This window comes from Anopheles coustani, chromosome 3 (assembly GCF_943734705.1).
Source record: "Anopheles coustani chromosome 3, idAnoCousDA_361_x.2, whole genome shotgun sequence".
Taxonomy (NCBI): Eukaryota; Metazoa; Arthropoda; class Insecta; order Diptera; family Culicidae; genus Anopheles; species Anopheles coustani.
In genome coordinates this window covers 84,998,112-85,017,698 of record NC_071288.1, presented here as the reverse complement: position 1 = coordinate 85,017,698, position 19,587 = coordinate 84,998,112, and the positions used below count along the sequence as shown (strand labels likewise).

At 41.3% G+C, this 19,587-nt stretch overlaps 1 protein-coding gene across 1 annotated transcript in view; it reads right to left on the bottom strand.

Annotated features, from left to right (window-relative positions):
* Nucleotides 1–1,341: 1,341 nt before the first annotated feature.
* LOC131268250 (protein amalgam-like) overlaps nt 1,342–19,587 on the bottom strand; it is a 56,881-nt gene continuing 38,635 nt past the window's right edge. Inside the window, exons 2-9 of the mRNA XM_058270805.1 lie at nt 14,701–14,856; nt 8,135–8,457; nt 7,842–7,989; nt 6,383–6,480; nt 4,818–4,939; nt 4,486–4,666; nt 3,242–3,412; nt 1,342–1,536 (exon numbers count right to left, since the gene is read on the bottom strand). Coding sequence (XP_058126788.1) covers nt 1,342–1,536; nt 3,242–3,412; nt 4,486–4,666; nt 4,818–4,939; nt 6,383–6,480; nt 7,842–7,989; nt 8,135–8,457; nt 14,701–14,856 — 1,394 coding nt within the window. The remainder of the gene's footprint in view (nt 1,537–3,241; nt 3,413–4,485; nt 4,667–4,817; nt 4,940–6,382; nt 6,481–7,841; nt 7,990–8,134; nt 8,458–14,700; nt 14,857–19,587) is intronic.

The following is a 19,587-nucleotide window of genomic DNA, read 5'->3' as shown; positions in this document are numbered from 1 at the left end:
AATTCGAGATAAAAATCGCAAAGCAACACAGGTAGGACGTACTGTTTATTATATGTATCCAGCAGCCTGTAAATGGAAACCAAATGACGCTAATGAACTCTAAGATTGAGCGGATCATACTGACGCTTTATTGCAGGTAGGATCTATGAACTCTAGACACTGTGAGACATCAGAATCCATGATTTCATAGTTTTGATTGATAGGGTATTCTTTGGTAAGTTAACAATTGGTACTTTTCAATACCAATACTATGGTTGATTAGTTAGCACTAATCACTAAAGCTATCACACAATAATTGCTAGGTATCACAGTCCGTCTCAGTCTCAATAAGCAGATAAATCCGCAGTTCATGCACGTCCATTCAACAACCGTCATTGAAGAAGATCGAAAACATAAGTGGACCAAGATTGCTTCCGCCAGAAGTACCCCCAAACACTATGGAACACACGTATTTCTGTATTTAAGTTTGTATGTATGTATTTCCATTCAATATATCTTTCTCACAGGGCTATATGTAGAGCTTACGACTAAATCCTACGCTTACCGACATCACAATAAGACAGAAAGATTAGGATCCTTAATTCACACTAACGCAAGTAATATAGATCAGTAGTCTAAAAGATTAGAGAACGGAGATAGGGATTGAGAAAACTGAATGACTAAGCGTTTGAAATGAATAGAGGAGTGGTAAAAGTCCAACAGATGGAAGAGAAGGTTAACGTCTTACGGAGTAGTGGTGGTCACAAAGGTATGAGATGAACCTCATGATCAACCACCATGAGGGTGACAAATAAAGCATATGTAATTTTACTAGCAGTTGTAATGATTGACTCGAACAAAGCTTGATGTTATGTCGGTATACTCGAGAAAGTCAGTGGTCGCAATCTAGGAACTCTCTATGAACAATGACGTCGAACAGCTTGGAGGCGCACAGGGAGGTTATAGCTCGATAATCTTTACTATAAAAATTACCCATTTCATTTGAGATAACCTATTTGTTATTTTTGTGCCTCTGCTGACCGACTAAATTGATAGAATGACTTATCTACTTATTCTGCCTAGGTAATGGTGAACGGCCTGTAGCGTTACATTGAACTACGTAAGAAGTGTTCTTGCATAATGTTCTCCAGTATGGGCAGGAGGCAGGTATATTGTTGGATGGTTTACATGTCCGTTTTTCTAGTGTCTTGTATTCGTTTTCATTTTCTCTAAACTGTTGAAGATGGTCTTCTCTTTTAGCAATGAGTTAAAAAATACAATAAAACACACTGTGTTCATAGAAGGAGAAGGTAGAAACTAAACATGCGACCAGTTGACATCCAATTGTTACAGTCCAGCTCGTTACATTGTCATCAGCCACCGCACGGTCGTCGCTAAGCTCAGGAGGAATGCCGTCGAAACCAAACTTTTCCCGAGTGTTCCGCTGCCACTGAGTGCCCGGTAGTCGTTCCCGTACGCCGTCGAACCGAGCGTCTGCCCCACGTCCTCGTTCGGCATATCGGTGCTGAGCGTGTAAAATTGGAAAATGTCGCTAACCTAGGATGGTGGAGAAACAAAAATGGAATCGAAATTAACGTTCGATAATCGAGATGAACGAGTCTATTTAATTTCATCAGAATACTCGTTTACAGATGCGACCGTATTAAGGCTACCTCTCATTAAGGCGAGAAAATAGTGCAAAAATACGTCGACGAATATGGTTATAATGGAATTTAATTAAATGTCGCAGTCACACATCGGGTTAACGCTCTGCGTGAGTAATTAAAACGAGTCATTGTTTCGATCAAAGTACCCATGGTACGCTTTTCCTGCCCTTTCTCTTCTGGGAAAGTGTTCAAGGAATCATTTTGTCTCTATAATAGTATAATCGGATTGAAAGCGGGTCAAAAGGGCGTACATGAGATGGACGAAAATGAAAATGAAATGTCCGAACACGTTGGCCTATTTTGTACACTGGACGCTCGTTTTTTATGATTTTTTGTTTGTTTGTTCATTCACGATCAACGTTTGGTTTTTATGTCAAGTATTTTCTCCTCAACACTCATTGCTCATTGTTTCTACCTACCAATGCTCCGAAAGCACACGTACAACCTGAAACGCGTTGCAGTCGTGCCACAAAATCTCGTTAGTCGCAACGCGAGTGTGCAATCAATTTTAATCAGCCTATCGGTTGGAAATTGTTGCAAAATAGCGTCTCGCGGGAAGTTCCAAACTGCTATGAAAAGGCGGTGCTCTTGTATCTCTCCCACAACCTTGCCCTCTCTTTGCCTTTTTGATGCATGCGTTTCAGTGTGGAGTCATGTTTATATGTAATTTACATTTGCGCTGGATGAGGTAATTAAAAATGTAATGTAAATTATTTCGAATTTATCGTGGCCAGATTCGAACTAAACGTGCGTGATGTGAACGTTTGGTTTTTTTTCAATTCATTTATGAGTGAAAATCGTTCTTTTTTTCATAGCTTTGGTATCGTATGGGCTAATAGTTTTCATTCCAGTCCCTCTCACATTTTCTGATGATCATTATCGGTCCTCACGGGATCTTCAAATCCTACCTTTTGCAGGCTATTATTGGATCGGTGCTGTGTTTGTCAGTAAATGTGTGGACGATAGTTTGCGTGCAGTGGGTCGAAGTGAAAATGGACATCATACCGATGAGATTAATTTTACAACGTATAATGTAATTAATGTTTTCTCTATAATGAGGTGTAAATCAAATGGTCTATTTACGATGTAATTAGCTGATAGTGTGTTGTAGCATCCTCGATTGGTAATCGAATGGGTTATTTCCAATATTTATCAACCGTTGTTGGCCAAGTGGTGGGCCTTGTAGAATGGTTCCGCTAATTGAGTGCTATCTCCGCTTGGACAACTAGACAACATTACTATTAGCTCAACTTTTCGCATGATTCTAATTTAGTGTGGTATTATGTCGTATTTAGCAATCGGTTTTATTTTGTTTCATTTACCGTTAAAGTGCATAGTGTCACCAATACGAAAAGGCAAAATGTCCAAATTATTTATGCCTTTGAGAATCTCAAGCAAGCCAGGCCAGACTCCTGTGCTTAAGAGACTTCCGATTCATTTGCTTGACGTATTTTGAAAAGCTGTATTGCTTTCGAACTTAAATACTACTAAAAACAATCATGTTATACAAATTCTTGTCCTAATTTTTCTGTCAATATTGCATAAAACAAATTGGAAACCCCGACAATTAAGTTTAAGGATCAGGTAACACTCACCTCATTCCATCCGTAGCGATTTTTCGCCTGTACGATCGTCTCGTAGACGGAGTTCGGATCCAGTCCCTTGATGGTGTAAGTCATGATGTGCCGATAGGATTCAGAACGGGTCGACGGTGGGCTCAGGATGATGTCGTGCCATCTGCCCGGGTGTTGATAAGACTCGTTCATCTGAATTTGAGCACCATGGCACCGACGGCATCATTGATAGAGTGCATTGGAGTGATAAGAGTTGCAATAATTATGTTTTTGTTTGGTTTGAATGCTCTTATGCGAATGAGGTAGAACTTGAAATGGGATTGTCTGGAACGAAAGCTGACAAGAGTAATGATGGTGGGAAAGGGGAAAAAAGAATTCTGACGATTTGCAGCAGTCCAGACGTGGTCTATACTAATACGTTTTGAGCTTTTGAGACTCTTTTGTGATTTAGATTCAAGAAAATTAATCCTACTTACTGAATGCAGCCCTGCATAGGACTTGATTCTGCGAGAGAAAGAAATATCTCTTGCGAAAAATGTATTTGAATAAAGCCATTTTATTCTCACCAGCTGTTATCGTAGACAAAGAATTGTATAAGCTCATACAATATTTCAACTCGAGGGTATAAAAGCTACAGAATGTATTTATCGCTACCTATTGCAATATTCTACACATTTGTTGTTCTACCTAACATCGAGAATCAATTCAAAGCTTTTCTCGAAGCTACAAACGTAATGCTACAAAGTAATGTTCTCATCAATATGGAAATGGAAGTGGTTTTTCTTCTGCTGTGCAAAAGATTCATTGGCAAACAGGAGAATCGGCACGGAATTAATTCAGGAGATGTTAAAAGAAACCTGAAGTATCAATTATTACTTAAACATGAAACAATCTCCCGGTTGCGGTTTGATAATGTTCTGGTGGGTGATTGTAAAATCTATGCTCGTGCTACAATAAATTACTTTGAAAAGGGGGATACTCAGTAGGAACGAGTGTTTTTCATGGACGCCGTGCCGCGCTGATGTGGCTGTGTATAGTAAACCCTGACGCTCCAGAATTATGGAAAAGGTTTTACTGATAGTTATGGTGGGGAATAAATTTGTAACCGAAGATAAGTTTTCCTGTTCCTTTAGCGACCGCATGATGCGGAAGCGTACGAACTCAGGATTGGAATGGGATGAAAACGATAGCGAAACTCAAGGAGAAGCGAAGGCGAGCGGGAATTATTGCTGGCAAGCTTTCTGCACAGCCCCAGAGTTACTTACCAATAATTTTCTGTAGAGTAATCTTATTTCCTCTATCAGTGGGAATGATTCAATGCTCCATGTTAGGTTGTACATTTCCCGATATCTGCTGTACATTGGCGAGTGGAACTGGGCCGGTCCAGGCCGTCCCGACACTTCGATGTATTTCTTTGCGCGTCCCAGAGAATTTTCCGCCACACAACTGTGAAAGATAGTTCCGGTTGAAATGTGAGTTTTTGAGTTAAATAAGTATCACTCAGAGTTGGGGGTACTGCTTAAATGTCCCCAAGTATATTCTCTTCAATTAAATTACGGTAAAGCTTACCAATACACTATTGGACACATTCAATTACCTGTAGTTTCCGAAATCCGAGGATCGGACGTTCCTTATTGCGAGATAATGCTTCTCCCCTCGTGTATCCATCGTCCGCCTATCATTGGGATGAAGCAAAAAGGAATCCTGATACCACATGACCTGAAAATAGAGTAGTTCAGCAGAAACTGTAGCGCATACTGGATCTACAAATACTGAAAACTGAATCAGTATCGTCAGTATATTTTGTTAAGATCTGTTGCCAAAAGCCCAACCAATATCATTTCGAAATGTATCCCTGACAATGGGATATGGCCAGTAAAGTGAAGTTTCATTTCGACTTTGTGGTAGAGTAATTTCTTTATCGTTGAACAGCAAATAGAAATAAAACCATGTGGATGGTAAAACGGTTGAAAACGATCGCTAGAAGAAAAACTGGGCTTGCCATCTATTGATTGCTTCGAAGAAAAGTTGAAACGGGTAGTTTTTTGATCATCTAAATGATCAAATCCTAACCAAGGTTTTTGTTTGCTTCTTGGTATCGACGAGAGGAAACTGGGGCACAAATGGGAGACTTTTCATTGGAGGAAACTGCATTGTATGAAACGGTAAAAGAAAGTTTGAGTAATTTTCAAACCATTTCTAAAATGGTTTAAATTGCAATTGTATATTTTTCTTGTAATTGAATTACATACTCTTTACAATATGGTTTGAGTTGTTTGCTTCTCTAATTATTTAAAACATTCACATAAAAAGATTAAGATGCTGCTTTGCTCAATATTCTTAATAGTACTGAACAACAAGACGAGCATTCTCAACCATTTTTTCAAAGGTATCTTTTACGGATGCTGCAACATATGCGAAAGTTGTTTTTTTAATTCCGTTTGTGGCAGTAACATTTTATAAAAAGTAAAATAAAATAACGTCAATTTTATATCGTGCTTTCCACGGAGCACTTTCCACCATTTTGCATAGAACAGCTTCTCCCGGTTGGCCCTAGCCAAGCCAAAGTGGTGCCAGGAACTACTTCGAGCATCATTACCGGTTGCAGTGAAAATGGATTGATATATTGGTTCCATTTTTCAGCGCTGCTTTCCGAATGCATTATGCAGCAAACTTTGCTCAGAGTTCTTTCCCTTTCCCGTTGGATTCTGTTTTATTTTACCTTCCTATTTGCCTGGAATCTTTTGTTCTTATTGAATTTTTTAGGTAAAATGTAGCGACTTTGGATTAAAATGGCTGTTTTGTCACATTAAAAAAAGGTTGGTACAAAAACATTTCATAGTTATGAAGCAGTAATAAAATTTGTTCGTTTAAAAACTGAAGTTTTATCGTTAAGTTATTATATTTGCTTAAGTGTTGATATGATAGAATTTGATTATCTTTCTTCGACTTCTTCAAAAATAAACAATCCCACTTTTAAGAGCATCAGCAATGATCCTCTTTTGTAAAGTTTCTCAGTGTGCAAACAAAATAGTTGTGAAACAATACTGTTGTACTGGAATGTACACGCTTTTAGAATCAAGGGAAAACCTTGACCCTTACCAGTACCAAAAAGTGAATGTGTATGTTTTGGAAGTTTTTTTATTTCAGTCTGGAAATTACCTCCGGATTAGCATCGCCGTGCACAGTGCAGACGAGCTGGGCTTCGTATCCTTCGCCGGCGTGGACCCATGATTTTTCCACTGTGATTTCGGGTGGAGCTGCGAAGATCCGGAGAGTCGTACGGCCAAGGTAGGTGGCAAGCGGGTGAGACGAGAGAAAGGTAGAAAAAGAAAACCCAAAATTTAGCAAAAGCGACTAGTTTAATATATCAAACTCCAGCATTGTGCGGAATTTCACTCGTACCGACCATTCCGAGAAGGATCATAACCATTTTGTTCGGACGGTTAAACATACCGGCACGGTGAGTGTTACTGTGTTGTTTCTTTGTGCTCGTCCTGTGTGAGGCGACGTTAGACTGCCTTCGAGTTTGGAAGGATTCTTTTAAAGCTCCTAATGCGATTAGCATGAGTACAGCCGTTATACGATTAGTGTGATCAACTCACTCGTTGGGAAATGTTATCAAACAAATAATAAAAGGTCCGCGTAACAAGTATGTAATGTAAATTGATAAATTTGGGCGATAAAATGGATAACTAGAGTTTTCAATCGCACTAGATCCTAAATAGAGGTAATTTTAAACGCTCACCATTTTCTGAAACGGATGATAATTTTTCCATGTTAAGATGTGTTTTTAAATGGAAAGTTACAAAAAAAAGACCAAATGCTTTTTTGCGCGTCATTTTGGTTTTAAGTGAGTTTATCTGAATTAAAATTTTTCCTTTTGAAAATAAAAACTTTGAAACGAATTCTATACCAAGCTAAAGGAACGATGTGCTATAAAAACCAAAACTGTAAAAAACAAGTATACTAAAAAGTACCAGTACATGGTTTCGAAAACTTTTATCAAATGGACGAGCGCTTTACAAAAGTACGGGCAAGCAAAGTGTTAACAAAGTTTTAAAAATAAAGAGCATTGAAATAAATAATGGTTGCACTGTACGATTTTTTTTTAAGGTGATATTATTAACAACTGTGTGATTAGTAAGAATTAGTAGTTGTTTAAGTTAGAAAAGTAGCTGTTTAAGGGTAATTAAACATCATTCATCAAGCAGAACATTAGATTGTGTAGTGTTTGTTTGATTTTGGATCGTTTCTTATCAAAATTAAACTCATATTATGGAATAATTTAAAATGAAAAATGGTACTCTAACCATTGTACACTAGAACCATTGCTGTATCGGCATTCCAGAGAACGGGAACGCAATCGAGAAATCTATTTTTAATTGAATTCAAATCCAACTTTTCATAATCGAGCAAAATGACAGAACTTCATAATGCCACCGGGCAGGCGAACAGGCGAATTACGCAGACGGCTGCACGAAAACTCTGGATACCGACGGGTGTTTTGTCGAATCATTTCACAATTAGTGACTGATTGCTTCCGGCGCAATCGGAATAGAGTTTGTATGGGCGGTTGGACTGCAGTCTGTCCCCCGGGCCAGTCGGATCAATTACTCACAGAGCACAATCAGCTGCATGTCGACGAAGACCGGCTCCCGGATGCCGTTGTCCGCGTAGCACCGGTACGTTCCACTGTCCTGCCGGTTGACGTTGTCCAGCGTCAGGGTGGGACCCTCGGAGAGATGCGGCGATCCGTGTATTGAGTCCTACGCGGTGGGGATAGAGAGAAAGAAAGAGATGGAGAGAAAAACCAAAATCAGGAACAAACGCCGGAAGAAAAGAACACATGATTTTCCGTCGAATCCTGCGGACCCTTTAGAGGGAACGACATCAACGCTCCAGCTAGCGTACCTTCCGTGTCCAGCTGAGGCTCGGCACCGGATTGCCGGAGGCCTTGCACTCCAGCGTGGCCGAGCCGCCCTTCCGAACGGTGACGTGGCCAGTTTCCGGGTTCGAGCGCACCGAGGGCGGCACGAGAATCTCGACTGTGTGCACCAGATCCCGGTTGTCGTGGTCACCGATCTGGCAGTTGTAATCCCCGGCGTCCTGCGGGCGCACGTTTTTAATCTGCAAGCTGTAGCCCTCGAGCAGCTTGAACCGGGCGTCGCGGGTGATGATCAGATTGGCCGCCGTTACGACGGCGCTCCCTCGTCGCCACAGAAGGATATTCCGGCCTGGAAGGAGAAAGTTTCCGAGAGACGAAAGATAAAGAGCGCGTTTAAGAGATTTTTCTGTTCAGAGGGTCCACTGCTTAAAATATAGTTAGTCGGAAATAAAACGTTGCCTTCAACATTTTCCAAATGTTATTTTTCATTTTACACATTTCTGCCTTTAAAGGCGATTCTTAAAAGAAAATCTTTTCTTAAAACAAACCTATCCGTTATCCGGACCTTGCCCTACTGTGCATCGATAGCAACTTTCCGCCTCGTTTTCCACAATGACCGTGAAATGACACACAAAAAACTGAATCACAAAATCCATTTTCATCTGCTTGTTCTCTGTTGCAGAAAACATTCGTAAAAAACAATGTCGAAACGAAAGCCGAATGACTCGGGCACCTTCCAAAGTCGGCCTTACCCTCAAGCGAGCGTACGTATGGTGTGGTAAAGTGTCTGCTGCCGAACGCAAGCCTCCCGGAGAAGGCATTAGACATAAATGACGTTAGGACGCATGGCTAAGAAGTCTCAAAGCCGGAGCTGTCGAAGATAAAACGGCTAAACTTAGTGCTGTGCTTAAAAAGTCAATTTTAATGCTACGTAAAGTTCGAACGAATTTTGATCATTCATGTGTCGTTATCCGTGCTTTGGTTGTTCCGTCATCGGAATGGTTTCGAGACGTCTCGGAGACATTTTAGAATGTGAACGTTAAACGGATTGGATTATACGTAAATTAAGTTGGAAATTGGCCGCCATTTGCGAGGGAATGGAATGAAATGAAAATGGATTAGCATTGAACAAAACTGCGGCTTTCTGTGGTAAGAAACAAACTTCGTTGCACAATGAAACTATGAAAACTTTTGAAATAACATAAAATAAATTTGATAATGAATAAAGAAGAGCGATTAAACGATACACAATATATAGGACTTTATGGGGTAAAATGAAATTCCGCTAAATATAAAAATAAATATAGAATCAATCATATGATACGCTATAAGAAACTGCAAATGCGCTGAGCAAAGAGGATGCAATACCTTTCACGTTTTAGATATCCTTAGTGAAACGTTAGGTTATAAACGATATCTCAGCGGCGTTCGTTTTACAATTACGTGCATCAAGCGGTTTCTTATTTGCTCTACTGTTAAAGATAATAAAGATGCTCTGCTCTCATTCTTTCCCATCCACTTGTGGCCAAATTATCAGCCTCTCAGCCATGCCACTTTTGCATGGAAGTAAATGGAATGTACCTACACCTACTGCCTCTCGCAATTTCCTTCAACTTTTTACCATTAGCATACATCATTGTTGCAAATGTATAATTGAATAGTTTAATGTTAATGAGTGAATTAAAATGCACTTTGTATTCTATCATGGTCCGAAAGTAGGCACCCGTTGTAACCCATCTGCTAATTTGCCGACGGTTATGAAGTGTGGGCCAACAAACTGACAAAGAAAGAGGAGGTAACTCGATCTTGGAGCTAATTTTGCCGGTTTCCCGATAATGAGTGGGGAAGACATTACGTTAACATAAAAAAGTGGTTAGTCTCTCGTTTCCTCCCACAACAGCAGGGCTTTTGAAATATGCCGTGAAAGTTTTCCCACTGTCATGCTCCATGTGAAGCAGAGCAAAATAGGAAAAGTCGGCCAAAATAAGGTAAGGCGAACAAAACGAACAGTAAAATGCCAGGTTAGTTTGCCTGGTACGGTGAGGAATCGTTCTGCAAATGAATTTAAAACTTCATTTAAAATCATCTCCTTCATGTCGTCCCTTTTGCCAACATAAAAAGTCATTTCTATAAGATAGAACAGGGAGCACTGAAAAATAAAATTAAAGGTTCTCGCTTTGTTCAAGACCGCAACACATTCCACCGTCTTTTGCCACATCCCCGAGACTGAAGGATGCACCGAAATAGGAATAGGATTGGTAATTTCGCGAAAACTGCCGGTAGCACCGCCAGCGATGGAAAGTGAAAAGCCGAAAACTCAAAGCGAAACGGGGATGCTCTTGTACTACCGTTGAGCCTCCACTTTCCGCTGGGACAGTACTGGAAAACCGAACCGACAACTATAGTGCTAGACTATACAGGCGAATCGCGGCAAGGGGCTCGGCATTGGCGTATTGCGATTGTACAGCTTTTCCGGCCAGCACGTTGTTTCATTTTGTTCTGCTGCATAGTGTGGTTGAAGGGCATGGCAATGCATTAGAAGTTCAGATAGGAACGGTGGCCGCAGGTGCGGTTGGGGAAGATGCGGGGGCAACATTTGCCTTTGCGTGAAAATGTATTTTATCAAGCCCGGGGTTGCTGGTGTTTGCTACGCCGCGAGTTGTTTATTATGCTCGCGTTTTGCCGTGCGAAGCGTTTGCGATCGTCGACAGGCAACTGTTGTAATCGAAATATGAGCAGCGCGGTAGATAAACGTAGATTTTGCGGATCTTTCGTGTTCCGGTAAAGAAAAAAGGTCTTAACTATCAGCTATGATAGTTCGAAGGGTAGTTATTGCTCGTTGAACAATGAAAAACATGGATGGTGTTTTGAACAAAACTGATAAAACTTGCTTATCATCACCTGATTTTTTGGGGAATTGTTTTTTTTTTCAATTGATGGATTTCAGTAGCTAGCATTCTAACGCATTTTGTTGGCATACAACACATCATACATAGTAATAAATTTTTTACCTGTTTTAATTGCATTTACGCAGTGCATTACTATTTTCAGTTGCTTGTTGCATCTGTGTTGGCACTTTTAGATTAAATTTTATAAGTTTTGCATGCTGTTAATAGGCGATATTTGTATTTTGAGGCACTCAATGGTTTAAAAACTGCTGATAGTGCTTGTTTGATTAAATTTGGAGCACAACATTGAATCAGAGGAATTAAAATAAAGAAAAGATTAGAAAATCTGACAGATTTGCGGAAGGCGTTGTTTAACTATAATTATTGAGAAAAGGTGAAAAAAGATAAATATGGTAAACTAGCTTGACGCCCCGGCGTTGCTCGGTGAAGAAAAGGTTGAGAAAAGATTTATGGTTTTACTCTTTACTTGAAAGTTTGAATTAATTTATTAGTTAAAATATCGGCATATTTAAATGTATGAAATTTCATGAATTTCTCCGTGATGTATAAACCTTAGGGTAACTATGTTGGATACACCTTGACATTTGTTTACATGCTTGTTTAGTTTGTGTTAGTAAAACTGAGTTTAAATTGTAAAATATAGATAATTTAATCAAAAAATAGTGATCAAACAAACCTTCAACAACATCTGCAGTACTTAAACTTAATGTGTGAAAAGTTTCAGAAGCGACGGTTCAGTATTGGTCGAGTTTTTAGTGTACACCGAACTCCATACATAATAAAAAAGCTAAAATATGAAGTAGATAATCGTAAAGTATTAATGCATAAGTACTTATTATTCAAAACTTGGCGTTCCTATAAAACGATCGATTGGCTGCATAAATATAGGGTCCTATAATGAAACATGAACATGCTGCTGCACTTCTACGAACCGCTAGACAAATTAATTCCACAATAGTTCTGTAAGTGCTAGAAACAATGGTTGGAAATTAATGCCCTCAACCGAAGAGAGGTGCGGGGTTGGATGGGAATGCTATAAACATAATTATTTGAACTCTAATTATCATTGCCGGAGATTCCCGGAAGTGCCCCAGAACGGAAGACAAATGAAGCGGTGGAATTCTGCGAGGAAGATAGGTTAAAGCGGCGTACAGCGCGCGATCGACTGGAATCGACTGCAGCATGCTGGTCGTACACAAGTAGTGTTCATTGCTTTGCTCCAACACCACACACATACACGTTTAGTACGGGGTCAGTTTTTCCGGTGAGCGCAAGGTGAAAAGAATTCCGTAACAGAGGCTGGAAAATTACTGGACAGGAAGCGGGAGCCGTGCAAACAAAATCCTGTCCAAAGCATTTCGGATGGGTCTTGTTTGCTCTACCACTGTAGCGCCGTGTGTGTGTGCGTGTGTTTGGGAGTGTGGGTCGGTAAATTCGGAACTTCATATGTGCAAACGAAACCGAAACGGGCCGGGCATATGTTCGATGCTCATTTACTAAACTCTGTTTGAATGGAGCAAGGATCAGGTAGTTCCAGCACCTGGAAAAGAGGACCGAAGAGGAGCTCATGCTACTCCTTCCCCTTCCCACTTTCAGCGATCCATCGTAGATGGGATTAAATTTGAAATAACATTCGCTCCAAAACGAGTCCACCGAAACGGGAAGAGAAGCCCAACACGGCTTTTGCCAGGACTCCCCAAGGACTCCGCAAGCCCCTGAACGTGCGAAAACCGTGAGTCGTGATCGGGAGGGAAAAGTGTGTTTTGGGTGCTGTCTGTTGGAATCGGTTCATTTATTCGCAGTTTGAATGCAGTTTTAGCTGGCCGAACTGGACATTCGCCGTAAGCCTCCTTTGGACTCTGATGGGTCTGATGGATGGATACACCATTTCCCCTAAGTGCAAAGCGGTGATGCTGTGCTGGCATTCCCGAGGTCGGTTTCCGAATAATTTATACGCAACAATGTGCTCGCACACATGAGGCTACCATTACCCTTAGTGCCGCATCCCGAGTGGTTGCTGGTTGGTGGAAAATCCATCGGTAACACTAAAACAGATGCCTTTTCCGGTACTCGGAACGGATATAGAAAATAGCGGAGCGAGAAAACATCCTCATGAGTGCGTGGAAAAATCGAATAGCGGATACAAACGACGAGAAAGTTTACGCCGCCCGGAGTGTGCGGTGAAATGAAAAATTAATTATCGTGCTGTTTGATTTAGTAAATGCGTGCGTGTATAGTTTTTCACGCATCGCCTCCACCAATCCGTTGCGCAAATGAACTGCATCCATGAATGATTCAATTAAAATAACATCCTTAATGTACGCATTTAAGTCCATCGCTCCTGGACCGTCCAAAAGGAAGGCCTAAGTTTCATTATGCTGGTAACGTGCAAATAGAAAATTATTTCCCGTTTCTGCGTGCCTTTGGAAAAACGATTCAATTTGCCATCGGCTCTGAAAACGGTCCGATTAATGAAAACGTTTTAAATATATGATTTAAAAAAGGCGCTGGTTGTGGAAAGCTTGCGAAAGAAACACAACGAGACAGGTGAGCAGATGTTCACGAGGCGTCCCTTCGTTCCTAGTTTGAAGCACGACGTCTGCATTCGACTGCCTTTCAAATTTGAATCGTTTTAAATTAAATGCTCTTTAGAATAATTGCCGGCGTACCGTAAACGGCAGCTCTTTAATCATTGTAACTAGTTTTTCGTCATCGTGTACCGTTCTGCGCATTGCTGTCTGAAATAGCGGATCTCATTCTTCGTTTGTAAAATTCTCCTCGAAACGCTCGACTGATTAAACGTGGAAGCGTTGAGCGAAGAATAAATTTAATTTCCTAAATAACACGCAAATCACCGGGATTCTCCGTAATCGTCTTTTCCCAGGCGTGTAATTCCTCAATCCTTTCTAACGGGCTGCTCGGCATAATCATGCAGATTGATGATAATCCTGTAATCGGGCAGATTATGGGCGACGTGGTCGAAAAGCATGCTGGAAAACGAACTGACATTGGCGAGTGAAGCGAAGAAAAGAATGGAAGCACACGCGGGTGAAAAACTTGTCCCATGTTCCGCTCCGAGGCAGGTGAATACTACACGGGGATAGCCGCATTGGATAACTTTTTGCATAAACCACCCCCTCCATGGCCTGGTTTTTGCTTGAGCCCGAAGTCGTTGCTCATTCGGCTCAACTTTTCGTCATTCCGATGGATGTTTCCGACGTTGTGCCTCTTGTTCCGGACGAAAGGCAGCTCGTCTGTTTTTGGACAGTGTCAAAGCTACCGTAGAGAAGGGGAACGTACGAAGGAAAAGGAGGGCATGCAGAACAGGATGAAAACGGTTACCAATTTCTACATGATACCCTGCCGGCAAGTACCGGTGGACATTCCGAGATGTCGTTCGATTGAGGTAAGAACGCGTGTGTCCACGACGACCTGGTGAACGAAAACGAGTCGGCAATAGACATCCCACCGTCTCCGACTGGGAAGTTTCTCCTTCGGACCAGCTTTTCAGCGTCAAGAGACTCTCTTTTGCGGGAATACAAACCACCGACCTTTCTAGCTCTAGAGTGAGGTACAACGATGAGATTGTTGATCCTTTCGATTTTGTTTTATTGTTGCTTGCTCTGACATTGAGGGGACGGAGACAGGCAGTAGGAAATAGAAGAGAAAACGGCGGTACTCACCCAGATTTTCCACCTCGCAGGGAAGTGTGATGGTGTCGCCGATGACGGCCCGTATCGACTGCGAGCGGGAGGTGAACTTCGGCTGCACCATCGGTGGACTGTCGATGAAGTCTGGATCCAGCAGCGTGTCCGAGAGACTGTTGCCGAACGAGGTGCCTGCAAATTGAAACCGAACCAGAGTTAGTTGTCCGTGTGTGTGTGTGTGTGTGTGTACTGCGTGCCATCCTTCATCTAGTTCCCCAAGTATACGAAAACGGCTGCACGGAACGCCATTCGGAGTCCAGTGATGACCTAATTAAAATTGAATATGGCACGTACACTGTCGTGTACACCGATACGCGGTTCGATAGCGAGAAAAACCACGACCCTATCGCCATCACTACGCGGGTTCGAATCTGGGGCGAACGATGTTGAAGCGTATTGAAATTCCGTGAAGCATTTCGAAACTGGTTGCTACGATTCATTTAATCGTTTATTGGTTGTCGATCACTCTTTGCTTTTTGTTTTGTTTCGAAACGTAATTTGTTGCATCAATCCGATCAACGGAGGTAACTCTCTCGAACGTGATAGTGGCAAGTTGAACGCTTACCAGTTCAATCTCTAGCAGAACAGAGCCTTTGAATAACCCCGTTCTGGGCAAAATTAACAGTTTCTACTTAATGTATCAAACGGTTCATTAAATTGTGCACAGAGAGCGCAGATGAGCTGAAAAGTGAATTAAACTACAATTTTGTTTCTATACAATATCATCACAGAATGGTCAACAAAAAGAGAGTTGGGATTAAGTTGATGAATCGTTTAATTAAGTTCACGAAAAGTGAAAAGAAACAATGATGACTGACTGATAGCAGTCAAAGTAGTTGCGAAAAGGTGTCAGATTGTAAATTCAAAATGAACGAAACACTGCATATTAATATTAAGCTGCGGATAGACGGATGCAATATTTCAATGCAATGAAATAAAATTTGACATTTCTACCTAAAATGACAGTCATTGCAATATTGCTATGCGTATTTCATTGCAATATTGCAAAGATCCAAACGAGATGGTTAAGCATCGAAATATTGCATTCACTGTCATTTTTGGTAGCAATGTCAAATTTTATTTCATTGCAGTGAAATATTGCATCCGTCTATCCCCAGCTTTACACTGAGTACTTGAGGAGTTGTAACTGTAACATTGAATCGAAAAGTAATACTGGCAAAAAGAGTGGTGGTACCTGTCACGCGATGAACTTTTCAACAAAAAAAAAACACTAACCAAGTCACATGCCATCGTCGATTGCCATTGACACCAGAAACCGAGTGTGACGGGTGTGGCGATGATATTCCGAGGCTTGTTAAAACTGATACACATTCCGGGAGGAGATTGGCTTCGACACTTCCTCCCGTCAGTCAGCGAAAACCTCTGAACAGTCTGGAACTTCAGGAGGGAAGAAGTTAATTGCCACTAGGTCGGTCGCTCAGCAAATATGAAAGTGAAGTCCGACTGATCCTTTTGGCATCGCTCACTATCGATCTCACTATCTTGCTTTACTCGTATAGTTTCATTCCCACGCGTTGTCGGGCATCATCCCTTTCGACTCCCTCCGCCGATGGGGATGTGCGTGCGACCGGCGAGTTTGTCAATATTTGAACAGTGATGATGTTTAACTTAGTTTCCATCGCTCCGGTGTCCTAGCAGTGTTCCGTCGGGCCGATTGCATAAATAGCCGCGAGTGAGAAATAGTTTCAGCTTCCCTGCACACCTACTCATTCGTCTCCGCATATGGACACACAAAAACAAAAACACACGTGCCGGGCGTTGGTGGGAAAAGAATGAGGCAGAACTTCGAAGGGATCGAAAAATGAACAAAAACCCAAATGGACGCTTCGCTTTTCCGCTGGCCAGTTGTTGACTCGAAACCTTTTCCATCAATTGAGATGCCTTTAAAAGCGACTTGCAACAATTTGACATAAAATTCAACTTTCTGTTTCCACTGAAAATGGATTTTGATGGAACTGGTCAAAGTGGAAAACTGTCCGGGGAGCCGAATAAAAGGGTACAAAAAACTGGTGTACGAATAACGCGGTTTGTTATTTATAAAAATATTGCTTTACGCTTGCTAGGAAAATACTAGATTTAAAATGTTTCATCACTTTACACTCTCACACGTGGTTCTTGTTTCTTACTTGGTTTTTTCACTTTACCCGCCTGGTTCAGGCGCCTGAACAGACGCCGAAATGTTAGACAGAAAATTTGATTCGATTCCATATTGAACTTTTCTTTTCTTTTTCCTTCCCGCATCCAATCACTCATTTCGATCCATTTGAAGGCTTTCAATTTCACAATTTCGTTGGATCGCTCTAATAGAGCTAGGTGAAGGCAAATTAGTCACATTTGCTGGCGGAACGAGGAGTTTTTTAAATGCTGAAAATTTAATAAATTTGTCACGACCATCGTAATTAAAGCGAGTAGAAAATGGAAATCTTTTCATGTTAAATATCTGTTCTCACGGTGTTTAAAGGAAAGACATTGTCAATGAAAATGAAATTAAACTTAAACACTACTTTTCTTCCATTTTCAGCATAACCAACCTAAACTCATTTGCAAATGACGTCGGCAGCTTTAGTATGATCACTCAGCTTCACTTGTAAACGTTGAGCTCAAAAAACGCATACGTTGATGGAAAAAGAACAAAAGGGTAACGTGAGCTGAGCGTGGAGTTGATCTTAACAATCAATAAATGGTGAAAATAGGTCAATGAAAACAAACTGGCAATAAAACGAAACTTGTGTGGAAAACTTGTGTCGAAATTCGCCAGCATTCCCATCAACTGCTGATAAATTACCGGAATGAGGTTCGAGAAGGATATCGGCATGGAAAAGAAATCGTGAAATCGTTAATAAAAGTCGAGAAAAAAACTCACAATCAAACGGAACAAAAAAAAGGCAAACAGTGTTCCGTTTTTGAACTTTTGATTGTTTGCCTTGCCAGAGGATTGAATGAACAAAAGCCCCGATTGGGTGCATAGAAAATTCTGCCATGAAATGCACTATTTCCACCTGTCCGAAACCAGAAGGAAGCTGCGATTTGCAGCAGTTTTTCATTGCAGTGTGGCTTGATTTGGCTGATTTTAAATTTTCCACTACCAAACCCAGGTGTGCCACGTGTGCCAACATTTAACGGAAGGGGCCAGCTATTCGTGCGCTTCAAAGGGCCGGCGCAAACCAAACACGAACAACACGAAAGTAGACTTCCAGCAAACATACCGGATGCAAACAATCCGGCAGCGCCAGCGGCTGGGAAAAGAATTAAAAGGAAACTCATGATAACTTCACTATGGGAAAATTGCAGGAATTCCGACGTTGCAGGTGCCTCGCCAGGCGTTAAATTGCGAGACGTTCGCCCTGGTATACCATTGCTCTCCAACATTCCTCTCCGACACAAGAACCGACTGGGGGTTGTTTGGCGTGTGATAAATTGAAAAACCTTTCCGCATGCATTAAGCTCGGTGCCATCAATTTGAACAGCATAATATTTTACCCTGATGTCGGTTTTTGGCGCAACGCGGGAACGGCGAAGATTTTTCCTCGACTTCCAAAATCCCTCAATCCCCTACCGTTCTAACGGCAACAAACAACCGAACAGTCGAGAGGGGGCTATAAATATTTCCATTATCACACTCGACTCACTTTCGACTCCCGAACAAACAATCAACCCAATATAATCACGCGCTCGTCAAGCCGTGCCTTGGGCGAGAGTGGAGAGCGAAAAGGAAAATCGAAATGAAATAACACGGAAGGACGTATGAACACCGGAAGCCACCTTTCCTTCAACTTTGGAAACGTGGTAGTTTGGTGGAATTTTCCGAACTCCGTATTGAAAACCCCGACGCGCTCCGTTCTATTCCAATAAATTATTCAAATGTTAATTTGAATGGCTTCGCGTATCGATGGAAAGCGGAATACAGTCCGAGCGTTCCTTATCCTGGCAATCGGGACTCACTCCAAGGAATGGGTCAGTGTGTTTTATGTTTTTACTGTTTATTATTTGGTGATTAAGTACGATGTACGAAGTGTGGCATATGTTTTCCCACCTTCTGCGTCGCGGGAAAATTGATCTTCCGTGCAAACGTTGGGAAATTGTGTTGTTGTGCACCATAGTCATAGTTTTTCGGTCGCAATTTTTCGTTCTGTCATCCACGCGCATACGTTTGCGGGTTAATTAAATATTGAAATTAATATTTATTTTCAATAATGAATAAATCTTTACTGAAACTGGCTCGAAACGAGCGAGGGCTAGTAATGGAAAGCAGACAATAGGGAAGCAACTGTTTCCGGTGTGGTTGTGTTTGTGTGATTTTCCGGTGTGTAGTTTTCCTTTCTCCGAAATCCCGACACCAATTTATTACCGCTCCGGGGAGAAAAAAACGAGTCAAACACATTTTCCACCCGAATTACCTGATGTGGCTGCGCACGATTACATGAAATGCGGAGCACAAATTGCGTTCGGGGTGAGCAGAGGGATGGTGGAACCATCGTCGTAATTACTGGAAAGTGTGGTCTTACGAAAGTGTGAAATCTACGTGATCTCGAAACTACAAACAAGCAATAATGAGATTTATCTTTAGCCGGTATAATGGAGTTTCGATTCGAACAAATTAACAATATGAAATAAGTTTACTGTAAAATCACAATTTATACATCACACATCACATGTAAGCTTTCCAGATTAGAAATTAGTATGCAACTAGAACATCGAAAAAATGTTGAGTTTTTTATAGTCCCTTACAATTTCGATCAGTTCGGCATGCACCGATTTGTACCTTATGCTGTGGAAAAAATATGCTTATATATATTGATTAACACGTTAACTGCCATGTCAGTCAACAAAGTGTCACAAAAT